Source organism: Protomyctophum parallelum (assembly GCF_964188405.1).
Source record: "Protomyctophum parallelum genome assembly, chromosome: 14".
In the NCBI taxonomy this organism is placed as follows: Eukaryota; Metazoa; Chordata; class Actinopteri; order Myctophiformes; family Myctophidae; genus Protomyctophum; species Protomyctophum parallelum.
In genome coordinates, this window is record NC_139709.1 from 19,785,772 (window position 1) to 19,803,271 (window position 17,500).

General features: G+C 47.7%; 2 protein-coding genes across 2 annotated transcripts in view; both read left to right on the top strand.

The window, feature by feature from the left end:
* Positions 1-10,211: 10,211 nt before the first annotated feature.
* On the top strand, positions 10,212-13,886 carry LOC310870799 (protocadherin-8-like; the record flags this gene model as incomplete). The annotated part of the gene is made up of 3 exons (XM_083782117.1): positions 10,212-12,656; positions 12,783-13,011; positions 13,486-13,886. The coding sequence occupies 3 exons, from the start codon at positions 10,212-10,214 to the stop codon at positions 13,884-13,886; spliced, it is 3,075 nt and encodes a 1,024-aa protein (XP_083638243.1).
* A 2,231-nt stretch (positions 13,887-16,117) lies between these two features.
* Positions 16,118-17,500, top strand: part of LOC310870639 (leukocyte cell-derived chemotaxin 1-like) — an 11,897-nt gene continuing 10,514 nt past the window's right edge. Inside the window, exons 1-2 of the mRNA XM_083781903.1 lie at positions 16,118-16,255; positions 16,571-16,711. Of these exons, the coding sequence (XP_083638029.1) occupies positions 16,184-16,255; positions 16,571-16,711 (213 nt within the window). The 5' untranslated portion in view covers positions 16,118-16,183. The remainder of the gene's footprint in view (positions 16,256-16,570; positions 16,712-17,500) is intronic.

A 17,500-nucleotide genomic window follows, 5' to 3' on the forward strand; every position in this document is an offset into this window, starting at 1 on the left:
CCACCCACCCACCAGACCTAACCTAACCCACCCACCAGACCTAACCTAACCCACCCACCAGACCTAACCCACCCACCAGACCTAACATAACCCACCCACCAGACCTAACATAACCCACCCACCAGACCTAACATAACCCACCCACCAGACCTAACATAACCCACCCACCAGACCTAACCTAACCCACCCACCAGACCTAACCTAACCCACCCACCAGCCCTAACATAACCCACCCACCAGACCTAACATAACCCACCCACCCACCAGACCTAACCTAACCCACCCACCAGCCCTAACATAACCCACCCACCAGACCTAACCTAACCTAACCCACCCACGAGACCTAACCTAACCCACCCACCAGACCTAACATAATCCACCCACCAGACCTAACCTAACCCACCCACCCACCAGACCTAACCTAACCCACCCACCAGACCTAACCTAACCCACCCACCAGACCTAACATAACCCACCCACCAGACCTAACCTAACCCACCCACCCACCAGACCTAACCTAACCCACCCACCAGACCTAACATAACCCACCCACCAGACCTAACCTAACCCACCCACCCACCAGACCTAACCTAACCCACCCACCAGACCTAACCTAACCCACCCACCAGACCTAACCCACCCACCAGACCTAACATAACCCACCCACCAGACCTAACATAACCCACCCACCAGACCTAACATAACCCACCCACCAGACCTAACATAACCCACCCACCAGACCTAACCTAACCCACCCACCAGACCTAACCTAACCCACCCACCAGCCCTAACATAACCCACCCACCAGACCTAACATAACCCACCCACCCACCAGACCTAACCTAACCCACCCACCAGACCTAACCTAACCCACCCACCAAACCTAACCTAACCCACCCACCAGACCTAACCTAACCCACCCACCAGACCTAACCTAACCCACCCACCAGACCTAACATAACCCACCCACCAGACCCTGTCTGGGCCCCTTTAGGGCCCTGTCCTACCCTAACCTATAACCCACCCACCAGACCCAGTGTCTCATGGCGGAACAAAACCTGCAGTTCAGCCCCACAGAGACCCTGAATATAGAGCAGCCATTCTATCTAATGAGGCAGAACTTGGGTGGGTTGCGTCTATATAAAAAAAAACTTTGCCAGCCTTCTGTTCTTTGGCAAACAAAGCCATGCAGAATTTGAAAAGTTTCACCCATTTCCCCCCTTTCCGTGACACACACGCGCACACACACACGCACACACACAGCTTTAAGATGAAGCATGCGCGCGGCGCCCTTTTTTATTTCATTGAATTTATTCTCAAGAACACTGCACAACGCTTCCACGGGGAGAGCTTTGATATGGCGGGGTTGCGTTGTAAGGGGGTAGTCTGTGAGGAATTGGCGCCTGAAGATGTTTCCTCTATATTTTTCATATTGTAATGTAATCTATGCGATATTCTTCTATAGACCCAATACATATACTAATTTGACTATTCCCCGCGTTGTGAACAGGGATAATTGGATAGCGTATTGCCTGCTCTTGTGTTGCGCATGCATGCACATATCATTGTGTAATGATGATCTAACAGTCTGTTTAGATTAATGTTTTTCTTGTCGATGCATGGCAGAGGAGGAGATATATATAACTTTATCTTCTCGGGTGCATTTTTACCCCCTGTGCCCTTTTGTTTCGACGTTTTTAACAACTTCGATCAATATTTGCATGCATAATGCACGTCGCACATAAAGATACAATTCAGTGTTCTGAGAAAATCAAGCAACAATGTGTGTGACTATGTGTGAGGCTCGCGAGTCGCGATGCGGAGCGCATTGGCGTGGTGGTGACGTGCAGTGCCAGTGTGCACAGAGCTATAGCTCTGCAGCCACGGCTGTTAAAGCAGGATATTAATAGCCAATGGGTCTACATTTATAGCTTGGTTGTATAGATCCGTAATTATTTTAATATTTTGGTGGGCGACACCGTCATACTGATATAGATATAGATCAGAAAGATTATTCGTCCTACTTTGTTCTTGTTTGTGCTGTTGGTTGAGCGCATGCATTGTTTTTGTATCTTTGCCTCATTAAGGCCCCAAGCGGTCAGCACGAATTCAATCAAGGCATAGCTGTTGAAATATTGATTAAGGCCTACAGTGTATGGAGAGATATGTGCAGTTTTTGTATTTCTTTTTTTGTGCGGGGCGTTTTGTTGCATATAGACTAAGTTATTTGTCTTCAGTTGCTTGTTTACTCCCACGGGAAAATCAGCGCCTTTCGTTCAAAGTGTCTCTGGCAAGAGGGGACATGTTGCTCGCATAATGCATGCGTTTGTTGTGTGTGTGTGTGTGTGTGTGTGTGTGTGTGTGTGTATGTATATGTATATGTATGTGCGCGCGTATGTGTGTGTGCGCGCGAGTGCGTTTATGCCTATGATTTCATTGATTTATGCGTGCAGTTCCGTGTGCGTGGTGCATGTGTGTGTGTGTGTGTGTGTGTGTGTGTGTGTGTGTGTGTGTGTGTGTGTGTGTGCGTGTGTGTGTGTGTGTGTGTGTGTGTGTGTGTGTGTGTGTGAGTGAGAGAGAGAGAGAGCACCCGTGCGCGCGCGGCGTGTCTTCGCATTGCTCTTTATGAGGCGTGTGCTGCTCCATGTTCAAAGAGAATTCTCTAGTTTATAGATATGGAGGATGAGTTCGTAAACAGGGAGGATTTTAACGATGTTATGTGAGGTTGAGGTGCAGCTGGGCACCTGTATTATCTGTATTATCTGTAGGACACCGTCTTCTAGTCCAATTAATAAAGCCCCGGGGGAGGGGGATTTAAAGTCAGGGACTTGAAAGGTATTGGACAATTTAGGCCTATACTTCGTTCACCATACAGCCATATAGCCTAAATTGAACAGCTATGTGAGTGCATGAAAGAAACCTTTACACTGGTGCCCGTATATATTCGTCGTACAAAAAAAAAATAGCAGATCTACATAAGCTCACCATCTTGTCATGGCTATTTAAACTGAACTCCATGCAGCGAGTGATAGTGATGACTCATTATCCTCTCTTCGAAGTGGGTTAGTGCCCAAAGTTGATCTAATATATACGACTGCGGGCATCAAAGCTTTCACTCCAGTGGGACATAATTTATCTCGTAGCTCCACCAAGCTATACTGATGAGCCCAAATATGACCCGAAGTTTGACTATTATAGTGTGATAATCATGAAAAATGACTCATAGCACGCAGAGATAAACGGCTGATTTGAAGCTTTGCACAATCCATCACTTCAGCAGGGGGTCGCCCATATCAGAGCCCGTGCCTGTTTCTCACATCAAGAAGACACCCACAGCTAGCACAGGCTGGTCATCATTACTTGCGCAAGCAGAGCGCGCAAGTAATAGCTTCGCCCGGCTCATATGCACCGTCCCAGCCAACCCCCCACTTTTGATGCGTAGGCCTATATGCACCGTCCCAGCAAATTGTGCCTGATTTGCTGGGACCAGATTACATGGTTTGTGTATATGTATAACTAGCTCTCAATGATGACGTAAGAAATATTTTGGATTAAAGAACCCAATGCCAGAGTGTAATTGGTTTTCGATGTGACGTAATGACGATATGTTTTAGTGTTGGGAGGATTAAAGGTAATGCTCCTGTGTATACATGTATGTAATCTGGCACCACTGCCGTATGAGGCACAGTTTGCTGGGACGGTGCATACGCATCAAAAGTGGCGGGTTGGCTGGGACTGCGTACGGCGCAAAGTAACCACAGTATACCGCTAATCAATTTACAAATTACATATACATATATGCATAGTATATATATGTATAGCTCTCAATGATGACGTATAAGAAATATGTGGATTAAAGGACCCAATGCCAGAGTGTAATTGGTTTTCGATGGTGACTTAATGACGATATGTTTTAGTGTTGGGAGGATTAAAGGTAATGCTCCTGTGTACATGTATTTGTATGTAATCTGGCACCACTGTCGTATCAGGCACAGTTTGCTGGGACGATGCATACGCATCAAAAGTGGCGGGTTGGCTGGGACTGCGTATGGCACAAAGTAACCACAGTATACGGCTAATCAACTTACAAATTACATATACATATATACATGGTATATATAGCTCTCAATGATGACATAAGAAATATGTGGATTAAAGGACCCAATGCCAGAGTGTAATTGGTTTTCGATGGTGACGTAATGACGATATGTTTTAGTCTTGGGAGGCACTGATTGACATATACGTCACCATCCAAAGTCGTCACTTACGTATTCATTACAACATTATGTTTCTGAAGTGTATAAAAACAATTACCATTATGGCACCACTGCCATATCAGGCACAAGTAGTCATTACTGAGATTTGACAATTTGTAGCGGTCGAAAGTACTTGCGTGCTCTGCTTGCTAGTGTGCAACAAGCAAGTATGCACTCAACAGAGTGCAGTTCTAGTTTGACATACTATTACATGACCCAACAAGACACACAGGTAAAGGATAAAGTCAACAATGTGAATTTAACTGGTCCCTGGTCCGTTTGGGTCAGTTCTCCACACTCGGGGCTTATGAGGATAGCCTGTTCTACACACCATAATGTGAAAGGACCCAAAGTTATATGATGAGCGATGAGCAAAGGTATTTTAATTAACCTGTGTTTGATTAAGATATGATCAAATGATTAACTTATATGGATGGTAGGCCCAGGTGAAAAGCTCCTTATTTCCTTTTCCACAAAGGCAATAAATCAAACTATTTGTCCACTTTGCCTGGCTGGCCCTGAGAGAGGTCTATACACATATGAGCTTCAAACAATCATTCATGCGTTGTCAACTTGTCGCCAATATGGTGGAATTATACTGTAAGTATACCACAATGCAAAATACTTTGTTACAATTAAGTATAGACTAAAAGTCCTTTGTTCAAAATGTTGAATAACCTAAAAGTACAATTAGTATTTAAAATAGCTGGGGCTATAAAGCCACAATCATGTTATCGGATTGTAATTAGTGATGCATTCACTGCAGTTGGCAAAGGTGGGAACTAGAAGGGGGGGGGGGAAGTGCTATATAAATAGCAATTCAATCTGAGATATTATTAAGTCTAATGAATTATAGTAAATGTGTTTTGTATGAATCTAAGGGTACACTGACTATACAACTAAAGCAATTAAAGTGAATTAGCAGCTTCTGAGATGAAAATAATCAAAAGATATGCTCAATAAAGTACAGAATGAAATGTAGCCTATAGGCGACTTAAATTCCACCACTGCGCAATATACTTTTACATATTAATGCGAAGATATGTGTGGGATCCGTATATGATTCCAATGTATTGCTATAAGGTGGAGGAGGACACATAACTTCACTTGAGCGATATCCAGACGTCCGCCTGTCGCTCCCAACCTCCCTCCACGCTTTTCTTAACTCGTCCACCCCATCTGTTCATCCAAACAGCCAGGGCACAATCTGGCTCACTGCAACCATACGTATATGTGCACGCGTAAAACGCGCTCGCGCAAGCCCACGGGCATTGAACCTCTACAGCCGTTTATTAACGCCAGCTCAAACTTTTGGCCAGCACCCTTTTGACTTTTTTTTGCCAACAGAAACTCAGACTCAACTTGAGTCTCTCAAGCAACTGCACAGCCTGTCTTATCGACATTGTGCATTCACACAGCATCCCAGCCCAGCTCATGCAGGACAGAGAGACCTCCTGAATTCAACCGTATCCCTTCCCCCTGGACTCTCCCACCTAGACTGATGTATGGGCTAAAGTTGTTCCCCGGCCGACTATAACTTAGGGCCATTCCTTTTATTGGGGCTTGATGTGTGAATCTTTATGTGTGCCCACCCCTGACCTCCTCCTGCAGCCCCGCTCCAGAATGCCATGCGAATGGAGGCAGGGCGGCGAAGCGAAAAACGGCTGGACAAAAGCTGATGAGATTCAAAGCGGAGTAAAGGGAGTGAAAGAAACAAGGCGAGATGGGAGGAGGGAAGGAGGAGTTCAGGGGGGGAAAGGGAGAGAAGGACCCTTAAATCATCATCGGAAAGTCATTAGAAACCTGGCGTGGCTCGGCGTTGATGGCCGCACAGATTGCCCGCTACCAAGCACAATACCGGTAATGAAGTGTAAGCGAAGTGGGAGTGTCGCAAGACAGATTTCTTTGCTGTAGTCACTCCGCTGCCCCAAAGTTTCCCTCAATCTGTGTATGGGGGTGTAAAAAGCTGCATTCATGAGATGTTAACTGTTTTGTTTGCTAGGAGGAATTTATTCAAAGTGTTGCAGCTATCAATCGACAGATGGACCGTATGGTGATGGATCTGAACCGAAGTTAACTATAGAGAATGAGACAGAGAAAAGAGAAAGAATGTTTAATGCAACTGGACGTTGGCAATCTGGTGACGTTCTGGGGCCAGTCAATAATAGCTGTTGTTGTGTGGTTTCATTTAGATAGTTGCCACATTTGACTCGATCCTCCTTTCACTTCAAGTTAAAGCAGTTTCGCGTTTTGTAACGCGAATCAAATACTGGATACAAAAGGAGTGGGCACTAATATAAGGAAAAATTGGCACCTTGCTATTTTGTCCATGTGAAAATAATACAATATTTGAAAACTGTATAAGTATATAGGCTATATAGGCTTAATGCACAGTAGATACATACATTTACCCTTCTCAACGTGTGCTGAAATTTGTATAGCAATTGTAATTTTGGACCAAACAGCCAATTTTACATTGAGGTTACCTATTCCATATAGTTCCCATATACCATAGTTGCCTGCATAAGACATTTCATCTGCGTCCAAACAGTCGTACGTGATGGAGTAGTGAAGCAACGTCTTAGGCCATTTAATTTCACTATATACATAATAGGTCAATTAGCATGAATGGTCCCAGTTTAAATGGAGTGAGTGTGATCCTCTCTGAGAGACCTTATAGCAGCATGAAGCTATATTATTATATAGGCCATGACACAGGTTGCTCAAGTGCTCTGGTCTCTTCTGTCCAGCTGAACGGCGCATTCACTCTTTAATCATATCAATGGTCAGAGGAGATGGGCCATTATACAGACAGATCCTCGAGTGCGATTCTCCGGTGTGGAGGCAATAATTGCATAATTAGTGGCGGGGAACTAATTAGAGTGGTGCGCTTGTGATGGCACGCGAGTTAACCAAAGGTTAGATGGGGATTGGAGGGGCGCGCATGAGGGTGTCCAACAGCTCCAAGATCGATTATTTAGACACCCCTCGCCAGACCCTTCTCTTTCTCACCGTGCACCCCCCACCCCTCTCCCTTCTCCCCCCGCGTTCGCTTATCTGGCGGACAATAGGGACCAAATCGCTCATTTCCATCTCAATGACTTAAGCTCCAACGAGAGGCAAGGATCAGGCGACCAACTCAGGACTAAATACCCTGCGATCACTAGAGCAAATGGGACCACAATGCTGATGGAGAGACAGAGGGGGGTCTCTAAAGATTTTCGCTTCTTCTTCTTTCTGTCGTTTTTTTTTCTTAAAAAAAATGCTAATAATGTCTCGTGAAGAATGGCTAGATTTTGGAGGCTCTCACTAATTCCACTATTGTTGAACTCGCGTGCAGACGAGTGAGATTGACATTACAATCGTGTGAGAGATGTTTTGGGTGCGCGCGCCCGTGCGTGTGCCCTTCAAAAGATACCTCTTCGGTTTGCCAAGTATATACAGGCCCTATGTCCAACATTCCCCCCCCCCCCACACACACACACTGACGCACACACGCACGCACGCACACACACACACACACACACACACACACACACACACACACACACACACACACACACACACACACACACACACACACACACACACACACACAGGAGTTTAATCCGGATGGCGTGAGGTGGTGTAATTTGCTTTTGATTGCTCTCTTTCTATGTTGAACGGGTAGGAATTAGAACATCATTCAAATTCTGCGTATTCTAAATACACAAAGAATTGAGAATAAGCACGGTGGTTCTCACACGACAGAATAAAACAACCCCGCATTGTGTAGGTTTGAATGCGCCCGTTGCGTTCAACTCATGCCAAATAGTCTCTTAAAACCAATTTAAACTTAATTAATAAAGATCTGTTTGGTGTTCAAACTGTTCAACCAACGTTGCTGCATCTCTGTTTTGGTGTCGGCCCAAAACGGTGTAGACTTAAGACTTGCATGCCATTTGACTAGATGTTGTCCATTCAGGTGCAAGGCTGCTATATTTGACTTGCTGTAGCAGATGGGTTCTTTATATATAAAAGAACATGCCAACTGATATTAGCTTCTCCTGGAAGGCGAGAGTTGCCTCTGAAAAAGCTTAAGGCTGTGTGTGTGTGTGTGTGTGTGTGTGTGTGTGTGTGTGTGTGTGTGTGTGTGTGTGTGTGTGTGTGTGTGTGTGTGTGTGTGTGTGTGTGTGTGTGTGTGTGTGTGCGTGCAAGAGAGAGAGAGTGAGAGAGAGAGGGGGGAGAGGGAAAGAAAGTCTGGTCTGGTGAAAGAATGAGAAAATCTCTTAAAGAGCCATGACGGGGGCCTGGCCGTTCCCTAAATGTATTTTAATAAGAGGTAGCTACCCTCATGGCCAGGCTATACCTCATTCATCCCGTCTCTCCTTCCAATAAAGGAGCCATAGTCGGGAGACTCGGGACCAGGGCAGGTTTAGGCATGGGTGGGACAAAGGCCGCATGTGGTGCTGTCTCATTATGCTGCAGTTAGGCGGTGGGCTGTATGGAGTTTGGAAGCAGCAGGGGCCTAGGGTCCCCACAGGCCGGCTCAGGGCCACAATACAGCCGAGGACGGCTGCAAAGGGAGACCCAGCCACGCCATTATATCGCCGCTACTAACGAGGCCCTCATACGCCTTTGATATAATCTCACTATTGAAATCCTGATGAATCCCCCCTGCATTTACGGCCAAATCCCATTTGTAACGGGTGTGGAAACTGGAATGTGTGTGTGTGTGTGTGTGTGTGTGTGTGTGTGTGTGTGTGTGTGTGTGTGTGTGTGTGTGTGTGTGTGTGTGTGTGTGCGCGCGCGCGCGCACGCGTGCGTGTGTGTGGGTGCACCTCACCTGCGTTCTGGCAGACGAGGCCACGGAGACGTCGGAGAGAGGCGATGTCTGGCATGTTAAACCGGTTGCATTTCTTTTTTATCCCCTGTCCCGCTCACATGACGTCTCGTGACATAGGATCTGAAATTAGTCCAAATCAGTTAGAATAGAATCAATGTTTAAATTAAACGGAAATAGTGGGAATTTATCAGTTAATTGAATCAAGTTGATCCTATAACAAAATGTAGAACAAATGAATGGAATATGGGATTATGGGAATAAAATTTAATTATGCTATATTGCACTTACACATAACACCCTGAATCTCTCTGTGTCTACAGCCTATAATGTTATTTAATTTGAAACGGAGTCAGATAGAATCAGATTACATTACTGACACTTCATCAGACGGTCTGATCTGAAGTGTGAAATGTTTATTCTGTCTGGGTGCAGGTCTGAGGTTGAATGGAGTTGATTATCAGTAAACCATGGGCATGCAGCCCTATATAGCAAAGAGCTATATATACACACGACACGTGCACGGGGACAGAACAACTGTGTTTAATGCGTAAATCTTATTATGGCGAATGTGTATGTATAGTGTATCCTGAGCAGACACTCCTATTGAAATGCTTTGTCCTCTAGCTCAGGGACACTGCGCATCGCTGTGCCCCCTGTGTCGGTGCGCAGACTCATTTAATAGCCCCGGGAACATAAACAAGCAACGGAAACTATTGCTGTATTAAATCAAGCCCCGCGTTTAGCCCACATTTCGGTGCCAAGTTTTCCCGTACAGTCCAGGAATCTCTAAACAGGCTTAGAGGTCTTTCAGAAGTCCCCCATTTCCCGTTCAAAGCGCGGATTGGTCACACAGCAGCTCATTTGCATGCTGCGCCGTATAAACCCTCCCGTCACTGCAGCCCTTTCGCGCTGAGAGAGCACACCTCGAGGAGAGCGCATACACAGCGTGCGCATTATCAAACCTATATGGCATTATAATATAGCTTTATAGGAAGAAAAAAAGGCTGTGGCTGAGAATCGAAAAGAAAAGGAGACATTATTGGGAAGGCTTTTTTTTCCCAACTTAGTTTGGTTGAAGCTGGACAGTTGAGTGAATTTGTTATTATAATTTATCTGTCAAAGTGTCAAGGATGGGAGGAACAGGGTGGAACGGGCTGGCGCCGCTGTGCATCTTTCTGGCTACCCTGACGGCTCTCACATGGGGGAAAACGGTGAAATTTCAGACATTTGAAGAGGACGCGCCGGGGACTGTAATCGGAAACTTGGCCAAGGACATTTCCTCCTCTCCCTTCCCGGGCTCCAAGACCAGCTTCAGGATGATGAAACAGTTCAACTCATCCTTCATCCGGCTGAGGGAGAGCGACGGGCAGCTGGCCATCGGGGAGAGGATAGACAGGGAGAGAATCTGCAAACACATCCTGCACTGCATCATCGCATTCGACGTGGTCAGTTTCTCCAAAGAGCAGTTCAAACTCATACACGTCGAGGTGGAGGTCAAGGACATTAACGACAACTCCCCCGAGTTCCCCCGAAAAGAGTCGAGTTTGGAGATCTCGGAAAACACGGCGGTGGGCACGAGGATCCCGTTGGACTTTGCCGTGGACGAGGACGTGGGCGCGAACTACATCCAAAGCTATCAGATCTCCGTCAACAGTCACTTTTCCATCGATGTGCTCAGCAGAGCCGACGGGGTTAAATATGCGGAGCTGGTCCTCATGAAGGAACTCGACCGAGAGACGCAGAGTTCTTACGCACTGGAGCTAGTTGCTATGGACGGCGGCAACCCATCCCGCAGCGCAACGACGCGGGTCAACATCAAGGTGAAAGACTATAATGACAACAGCCCCGTGTTCGACAGGAACAGTTTCTCCGTGGACCTGCCCGAGGACGCGCCGGTGGGCTCCCTGCTGTTGGACCTGAACGCGGAGGACCCGGACGAGGGACTGAACGGCGAGGTGGTATACGGGTTCGGCCACCAGGTGCCTTCCGAGATAAGACAACTTTTCAGAGTGGACCGCAAAACCGGACGCCTCACACTCGAGAGCCCGATCGACTTCGAGAGCAAGAACACGTATGAATTCGACGTCCAGGCGACCGACCTGGGTCAGAACCCGACCCCGGCGATCTGTAAGATCGTGGTGCAGGTGCAGGACGTGAACGACAACGCTCCGGAAATCTCCATCACCCCCATGACATCCATCACGGCGGGGATAGCCTACATCACCGAGGCGGCGGCCAGGGAGAGTTTCGTTGCCCTCGTCAGCACCTCGGACAGCGACAGCGGCGCTAACGGTCAGGTGCACTGCACTCTGTACGGACACGACCACTTCAGGCTGCAGCAAGCCTACGAAGACAGCTTTATGATCGTCAGCACTAGCCCCCTGGACCGAGAGAAGATCCCCGAGTATAACTTAACGGTAGTGGCGGAGGATTTAGGCTCGCCCCCGTTCAGGACCATCACCCAGTACACCATTCGTTTGACGGACGAGAACGACAACGCTCCCGTGTTCAGTAAGCCCGTGTACGACGTGTCCGTGGTGGAGAACAATGCTCCCGGCGCGTACATCACCACCGTGGTCGCGAGAGACCTTGACCTGGGTCAAAACGGGAAGGTCAACTACAAACTGGCGGACACGTACTTCATGGGCTCTCCCATTTCAACTTTTGTGTCTCTGGACCCGGCCAGCGGCTCGCTGTACGCGCTCAGGAGCTTTAACTACGAGGTGATGAAACACATGGAGCTGCGCATCACGGCCAGCGACGGAGGCTCCCCGCCCCTCTCGGGCAGCGCCAGCGTCTATGTCCGGATAGTGGACCAGAACGACAACGCGCCGATCGTCACGCAGCCCGCCCTCAACAACGGCTCTGCGGAAGTGCTCCTGCCTCGCGACGCGCCCACAGGCTACGTCGTCACGCAGGTGGAGGCGCGCGACGCGGACGAGGGCGCGAACTCGGACCTGTCGTACAGCCTGGCCGCCGTGGGGGACACGTCCGTGTTCTCCGTCAACAGAGCCACCGGGGAGATCTACCTCAACCAGCTGCTGAGCCACCACGACGTGGACGAGACCCTGAGCGTCCTCGTCACGGTGAGCGACAACGGGCGGCCCGCGCTCACCTCCACCGCCACGCTTCACTTCCTCCTCGTCGCGGGCGCCCCGCCGAGCGACAGGACCGTGTACCGGACAGGCGGGGGGGATGACATACACGCACAGTGGGACCTGTCGGTGGTCATTATCGTCGTCCTCGCGGGGAGCTGCACTCTCCTGCTGCTCGCCATCATCCTCATCGCCACCACCTGCAACCGGCGCAAACGAGACAAGAGCGGAGAGGACAGTGACTCGTACGGGGAGAAGGACACGCTAGAGCGGAGTCGGACGCACATCGACAACCCGCTGCTGCCTCTCCACGGGACGGCAGGAGGGGAAGGCTTCGAGGAGCACTCCTATGCCAGCCAGCCCGGGGGGTTCACCTCAGCTCACCCAGGGAGCAGTGACATGTGCTCAGCTTCAGAGGATGGCAGTGAGGTCCCCTGTGTGTATGACTCAGACAGCAAGCCCCGGGGGAATAAGCATGAGGTGAGATTTTTATTTGATTTATTAAATATAATTCTGCACATGTAATTTGAATTGATTGGTTCAGAGCCATATAACTATATGGAGGGATTGGGCAAGCATATTAATATTTCCCTGTCTTGTCTGCAGGGCTACTCCACTCTGCCTGGCTATGGGAATAGCAAGGAGGCGGTGAGGCCCATCACCATCTGGAAGGGCAACTCCTATACGACCATCTCTGCCAGGGACCCGGTGTTCAGCGGCAAAGACAGTGGCAAGGGTGACAGTGACTTCAACGACAGTGACAGTGACGTCAGTGGACCAGATATGGGCCTGAAGAAAGATGGAGCCCTCGTTCCACCCATAGTGGTTCAAAATGGTACGGGCAAATAATTGAATGTTGATAAGATTGATGATGGAGGAGTATCAAAGTGAGATCTGATGTGTTGGTCCAGCGATTCAAAATATCACAAGTTTATATGCATTAGGCCACGGATGTAACCAAATGGATGTATAGGCCTACACACTCTCAGAGTTACAGACCCCCCCCCCCCTCACACACACACACATGACACACAGTGCGCGCACACACACACACACACACACACACACACACACACACACACACACACACACACACACGGATCCACAGGTCCATTTGGTTCGAGGGCACCATGCCCCGGGGCTCCACATCGAGAACCAGTGGTCTGTGTAGATGTACAGATCTCTAACATTGTCTCCGTGTGTCTCTGCAGTCTGTGTAGATGTACAGATCTCTAACATTGTCTCTGTGTGTCTCTGCAGTCTGTGTAGATGTACAGATCTCTAACATTGTCTCCGTGTGTCTCTGCAGGTCTGTGGGCGTGCACCAGCGAATGCAAGGTCCTCGGCCACTCGGACCGCTGCTGGAGCCCCACGGCGGTCCGCGCCAACGCCGCTCCGTCTCCGGCCATGGCGTCGTCGCCTGCCCCGACCGCCGTGGTGGTCTCCTCCTTCGGCGGGGCCGGCAACATGTCCAAGACGGCCTCCCTGCCGCGGGACCCCAACCGCAGGGGGGACAACTTCTACCAGGCCCACCTGCCCAAGACGGTGGGCCTGCAGAGCGTCTACGAGAAGGTGCTGCACACGGAGTACGACTACGTGCTGGTCACGCCGCCGAGGCCCACACGGGTCCAGTGTCACCAGGAGATCAGCGACGTCTCCATACCCGTTTACACCCCCTCCCCGACACGCTGTCCCAGCAATGACGTCTGACATCGCACACACGCATAGACACACATACACGCGCACACACACACACACACACACACACACACACACACACACACACACACACACACACACACACACACACACACACACACACACACACACACACACACACACACACACACACACACACACACACACACACAAACGGATATGCACACGCACGCGTCAACAAACACACACTTGAAGAACCTATACTGTCCACTGTGTTTAAAACAACAAAAATATATATAATTTATGAATCATTGACAATGAGAATCATGTGTAAAGAAAAATATGAGATTATTTGTTGCCATGGAGAATGTGTATAAACGCTTATAATACACGATTTTTGTGTATTTGTAATTTTAAATGTTTTAATGTAAAACCGACATTTGGGAGTCCATTCAGTCACTTTGGGGGAATTTGTTGGACATAAAGTGTATCTTATGAAATTTTCTTTTTGTACATACAGAGAATTTATTTTTTATAAAAGTAATAATTAAAAATTAAAGATATGTACATATGAATTGTAAATATTGACCTTTAAGCATGCTTACTATTTAAAATGGCCCACAAAACTATTCAGTTTGAGGCCGGAGAACCAGGTTGTATCAAGTTGATAACAATGTATGAAATTATTATTTGAATGCAATAATGACAATTGTACAGATTTCTTATGATCACAATATTCTAAGAGAAAAATAAACTTGAAAAAAAAAACTGCTGTTCCGAAAACGTTGACTCGTTTGAATTCCTTTAACGTAGGATAGCCTTGGCTACAGAGTCCAGGTCCAGACTCAGAGATGTTCCTGACATCAGTTATAGTTAACGGCCAACAGGTGTCGCTGTTGCCACAGCGGTGGGCTCCTGCCCTTGCAGGTGCCACGAGAAGGTCAGTCCCTCTTGTGAATTGGATTTATTGTGTCTGACCAGATGCTAAGGTAGGCTAGTATAATGACAGATACAGATACTGCCCCACGGAATCATGGGGAGACCAATACCTCACCCTCCTTTAGCTGTTTGTTTCTCATTCGATGCTTGCGGTGTGTGTGTGGTAGCCTTATTGGGTTTTAAAAATGGCCCATGTGATTTATCTTGAATTTATGGAGAGAACCAGTGTGTGTAATGTCTCCCTTGAAACACTAAAGGGCACAGAAGGGATTGCAAGCCAAGGCTTGACAAATTCCTCAATTTGATAACGTGTTTTATTTCTCCTCGCCAGAGTAAGAGAACACTTTCCCCCTCCTGCACCACACTATATGAGAAAGTGATTTTTCTTTTGTGCCAAATACGTGCCGAGCAGCCTTGCGGAATTCCTCATTATCATTCTCTGACCTTCACGAACATGGATCCAATACAGTTTTAATCACACAAAAGCAGCTTCGGAGTCTGAACGCGCGGAGGGAGTGAATGGGCTGTGGTGGAGGAGAGGAAGGTTATTTAACTTCTCACTCCACTGCACACTGTAACCTACGTGTTGCCTCTGAGCTGGAGAAAACATGGCACATTCCTCCGGGGTCACCTTTAACCTCCAGCACAGTTTGCAAAGAGAAAGTGAGATCTATCTATGGTGTGTGTGTGTGTGTGAGTGCTGTGAGTGCTGTGAGTTACAGAGAGTGAAACAGACACGAAAGGGGGAGAGAGAGAGAGAGAGAGAGAGAGAGAGAGGCGCAAACACTCAGAGCCTAGGGAAGTGTCCAAGGTGATTTGAGGAGAGTGTCCCGTGTCCGCCATCCGTAGAGCATTTATGTGTTTTGCAGCCTTCCCAGTGACCATCCATTCATCGGGTACTAGGGTAGGCTAATGAATTCCCGACCTTTTCTTTTCCCCCCTAATGAATACATGGGCGATAAGCATACATCAAGAAAATATATTGCCGTAATCATCACCATATAATCGACCATTATTCACAGAGCGAAAGGTTAACTCGTTTCAGCTTTCCCATGGACCCCTTGAGCTGTGTTCTATATCTGGTAGGATATTATCGCCATCTCTCTAATCTGCGATGCTGGTTCAAGCTTCATTTGCACCATTATTCCAGCCAGTGTCACGCAACGTAAATGCGAAGCGGCTGCACGCACCCCCTGCCCTCCCCGATGAGGCAGAGAGTGCAGGTGGAAAACATGCAGAACCGCATACCTTCCCCTGGTCACTTCCCCAAGCCAGTAATAAAACACGACTTCTGTGAATGAGCAGGTCTGTTTGAGCAGGGGGCGTGGGAGAGGGGGGACTGGGTGGAGTGGGGGTGAGTTAGTGGCCCCGTGTGCTCAGGTGTTTAGTGTTTAGTTCTAGTCGCAGCCATGGCCGGGAGCACGGAGAAAGTACCGATCGCCTCAGCGGGCCCCGAGGACATGCAGCAGTTCATGCCACCGGTAAGTGTGACAGGCGTAGAGGGTCCAAACCAAACCAAAGCAAGTGTGCACTGACTGGAGAGAGCCACACAAGGCGGGGGACAATAAGCTGCAGGGTCCCTGTTCAACTCCCTCGCCGGATCCACGGTCCACCATCCTCAAGCTGCCTTGTTGACATAACAACTTTAAATGTGTTTTTTCTTTATAGACTATATCTGACACTGGAATAAATTGAACAATTTTAGCGCATATTATTGGAAGTTGGAACCAATGGCATTATGGCAATATATGTCTATTTTGTTCTCTCTCTAAAGAAGTGAATGCTTGTCGTTATAGGCGTATACCGCAGTGGCCGTAAAACCTGCCGCGACAGGACGCCTGTTGAAGGCCGGGATCGCAGTACTTATCGCCGGTGCTATCCTTCTGTTGTTCGGGGCCATTGGCGCATTCTACTTCTGGAACAACAACGAGAAACACGTAAGTGTTTTTATTTTTATTTATTTATTTTTATTATTGACTTATTTAGCCTAGGCCTACTTATTTATTAAATTAATTAAACTCGTGTAGCCTATGTATGTATTTATTTATTTCATGCTTTGCAATGTGGGGAACAGTTGGGTGCATGAGTTGGGGACAAGCTGTGATTTATAACCATATTTCTGTGGCAGGCTTAGGTAAATAGTAAAAATGTAAATGAAACAGCACATAGAAGGCCAGGTCATACAGTTCGGGGGCAGACATATGAATGGAAGCCTTGTGTGTGTGTTTCATGAATCCTTTCTGGTCCAGCTGATGCACCAGGGGCGAGAGGTGTGTGAAATTAAAGGATGAAGATTCCGTGCATTTTGGTATCATAAAGCCTATATGTAAAACATATATATATTTGTTCAGGAAAGCACATGAACAAACAAAAAAACAGCATTCTTTAACCTGACCAAAGAAGGCAAATGTTGTGTTCGCATTCATTCTGTTTACCATGCAGACAGTTACTTCGTCTCTCTAATAAGTTTGTGCGTGCGTGCGTGTCAGAGGAAGAGAGAACGAGAGGGAGGGAGAGAGAACAAGAAAGAAAGATAGGGAGTTATTTGAACTGAAAGAAAAAACATACCCAGAAACAGGAGAGAGAAATGGGCAACAGAAAGGACATGGAGAGAAAAAGGAAGACAGACATTATATTGTGCAAGTCAAAGACATGACTCATGAGAGGAGATGACAGGACAAGACTGAGTCTGAGTGACTGCAGGAAGAGAGAGAGAGAGTTTGTGT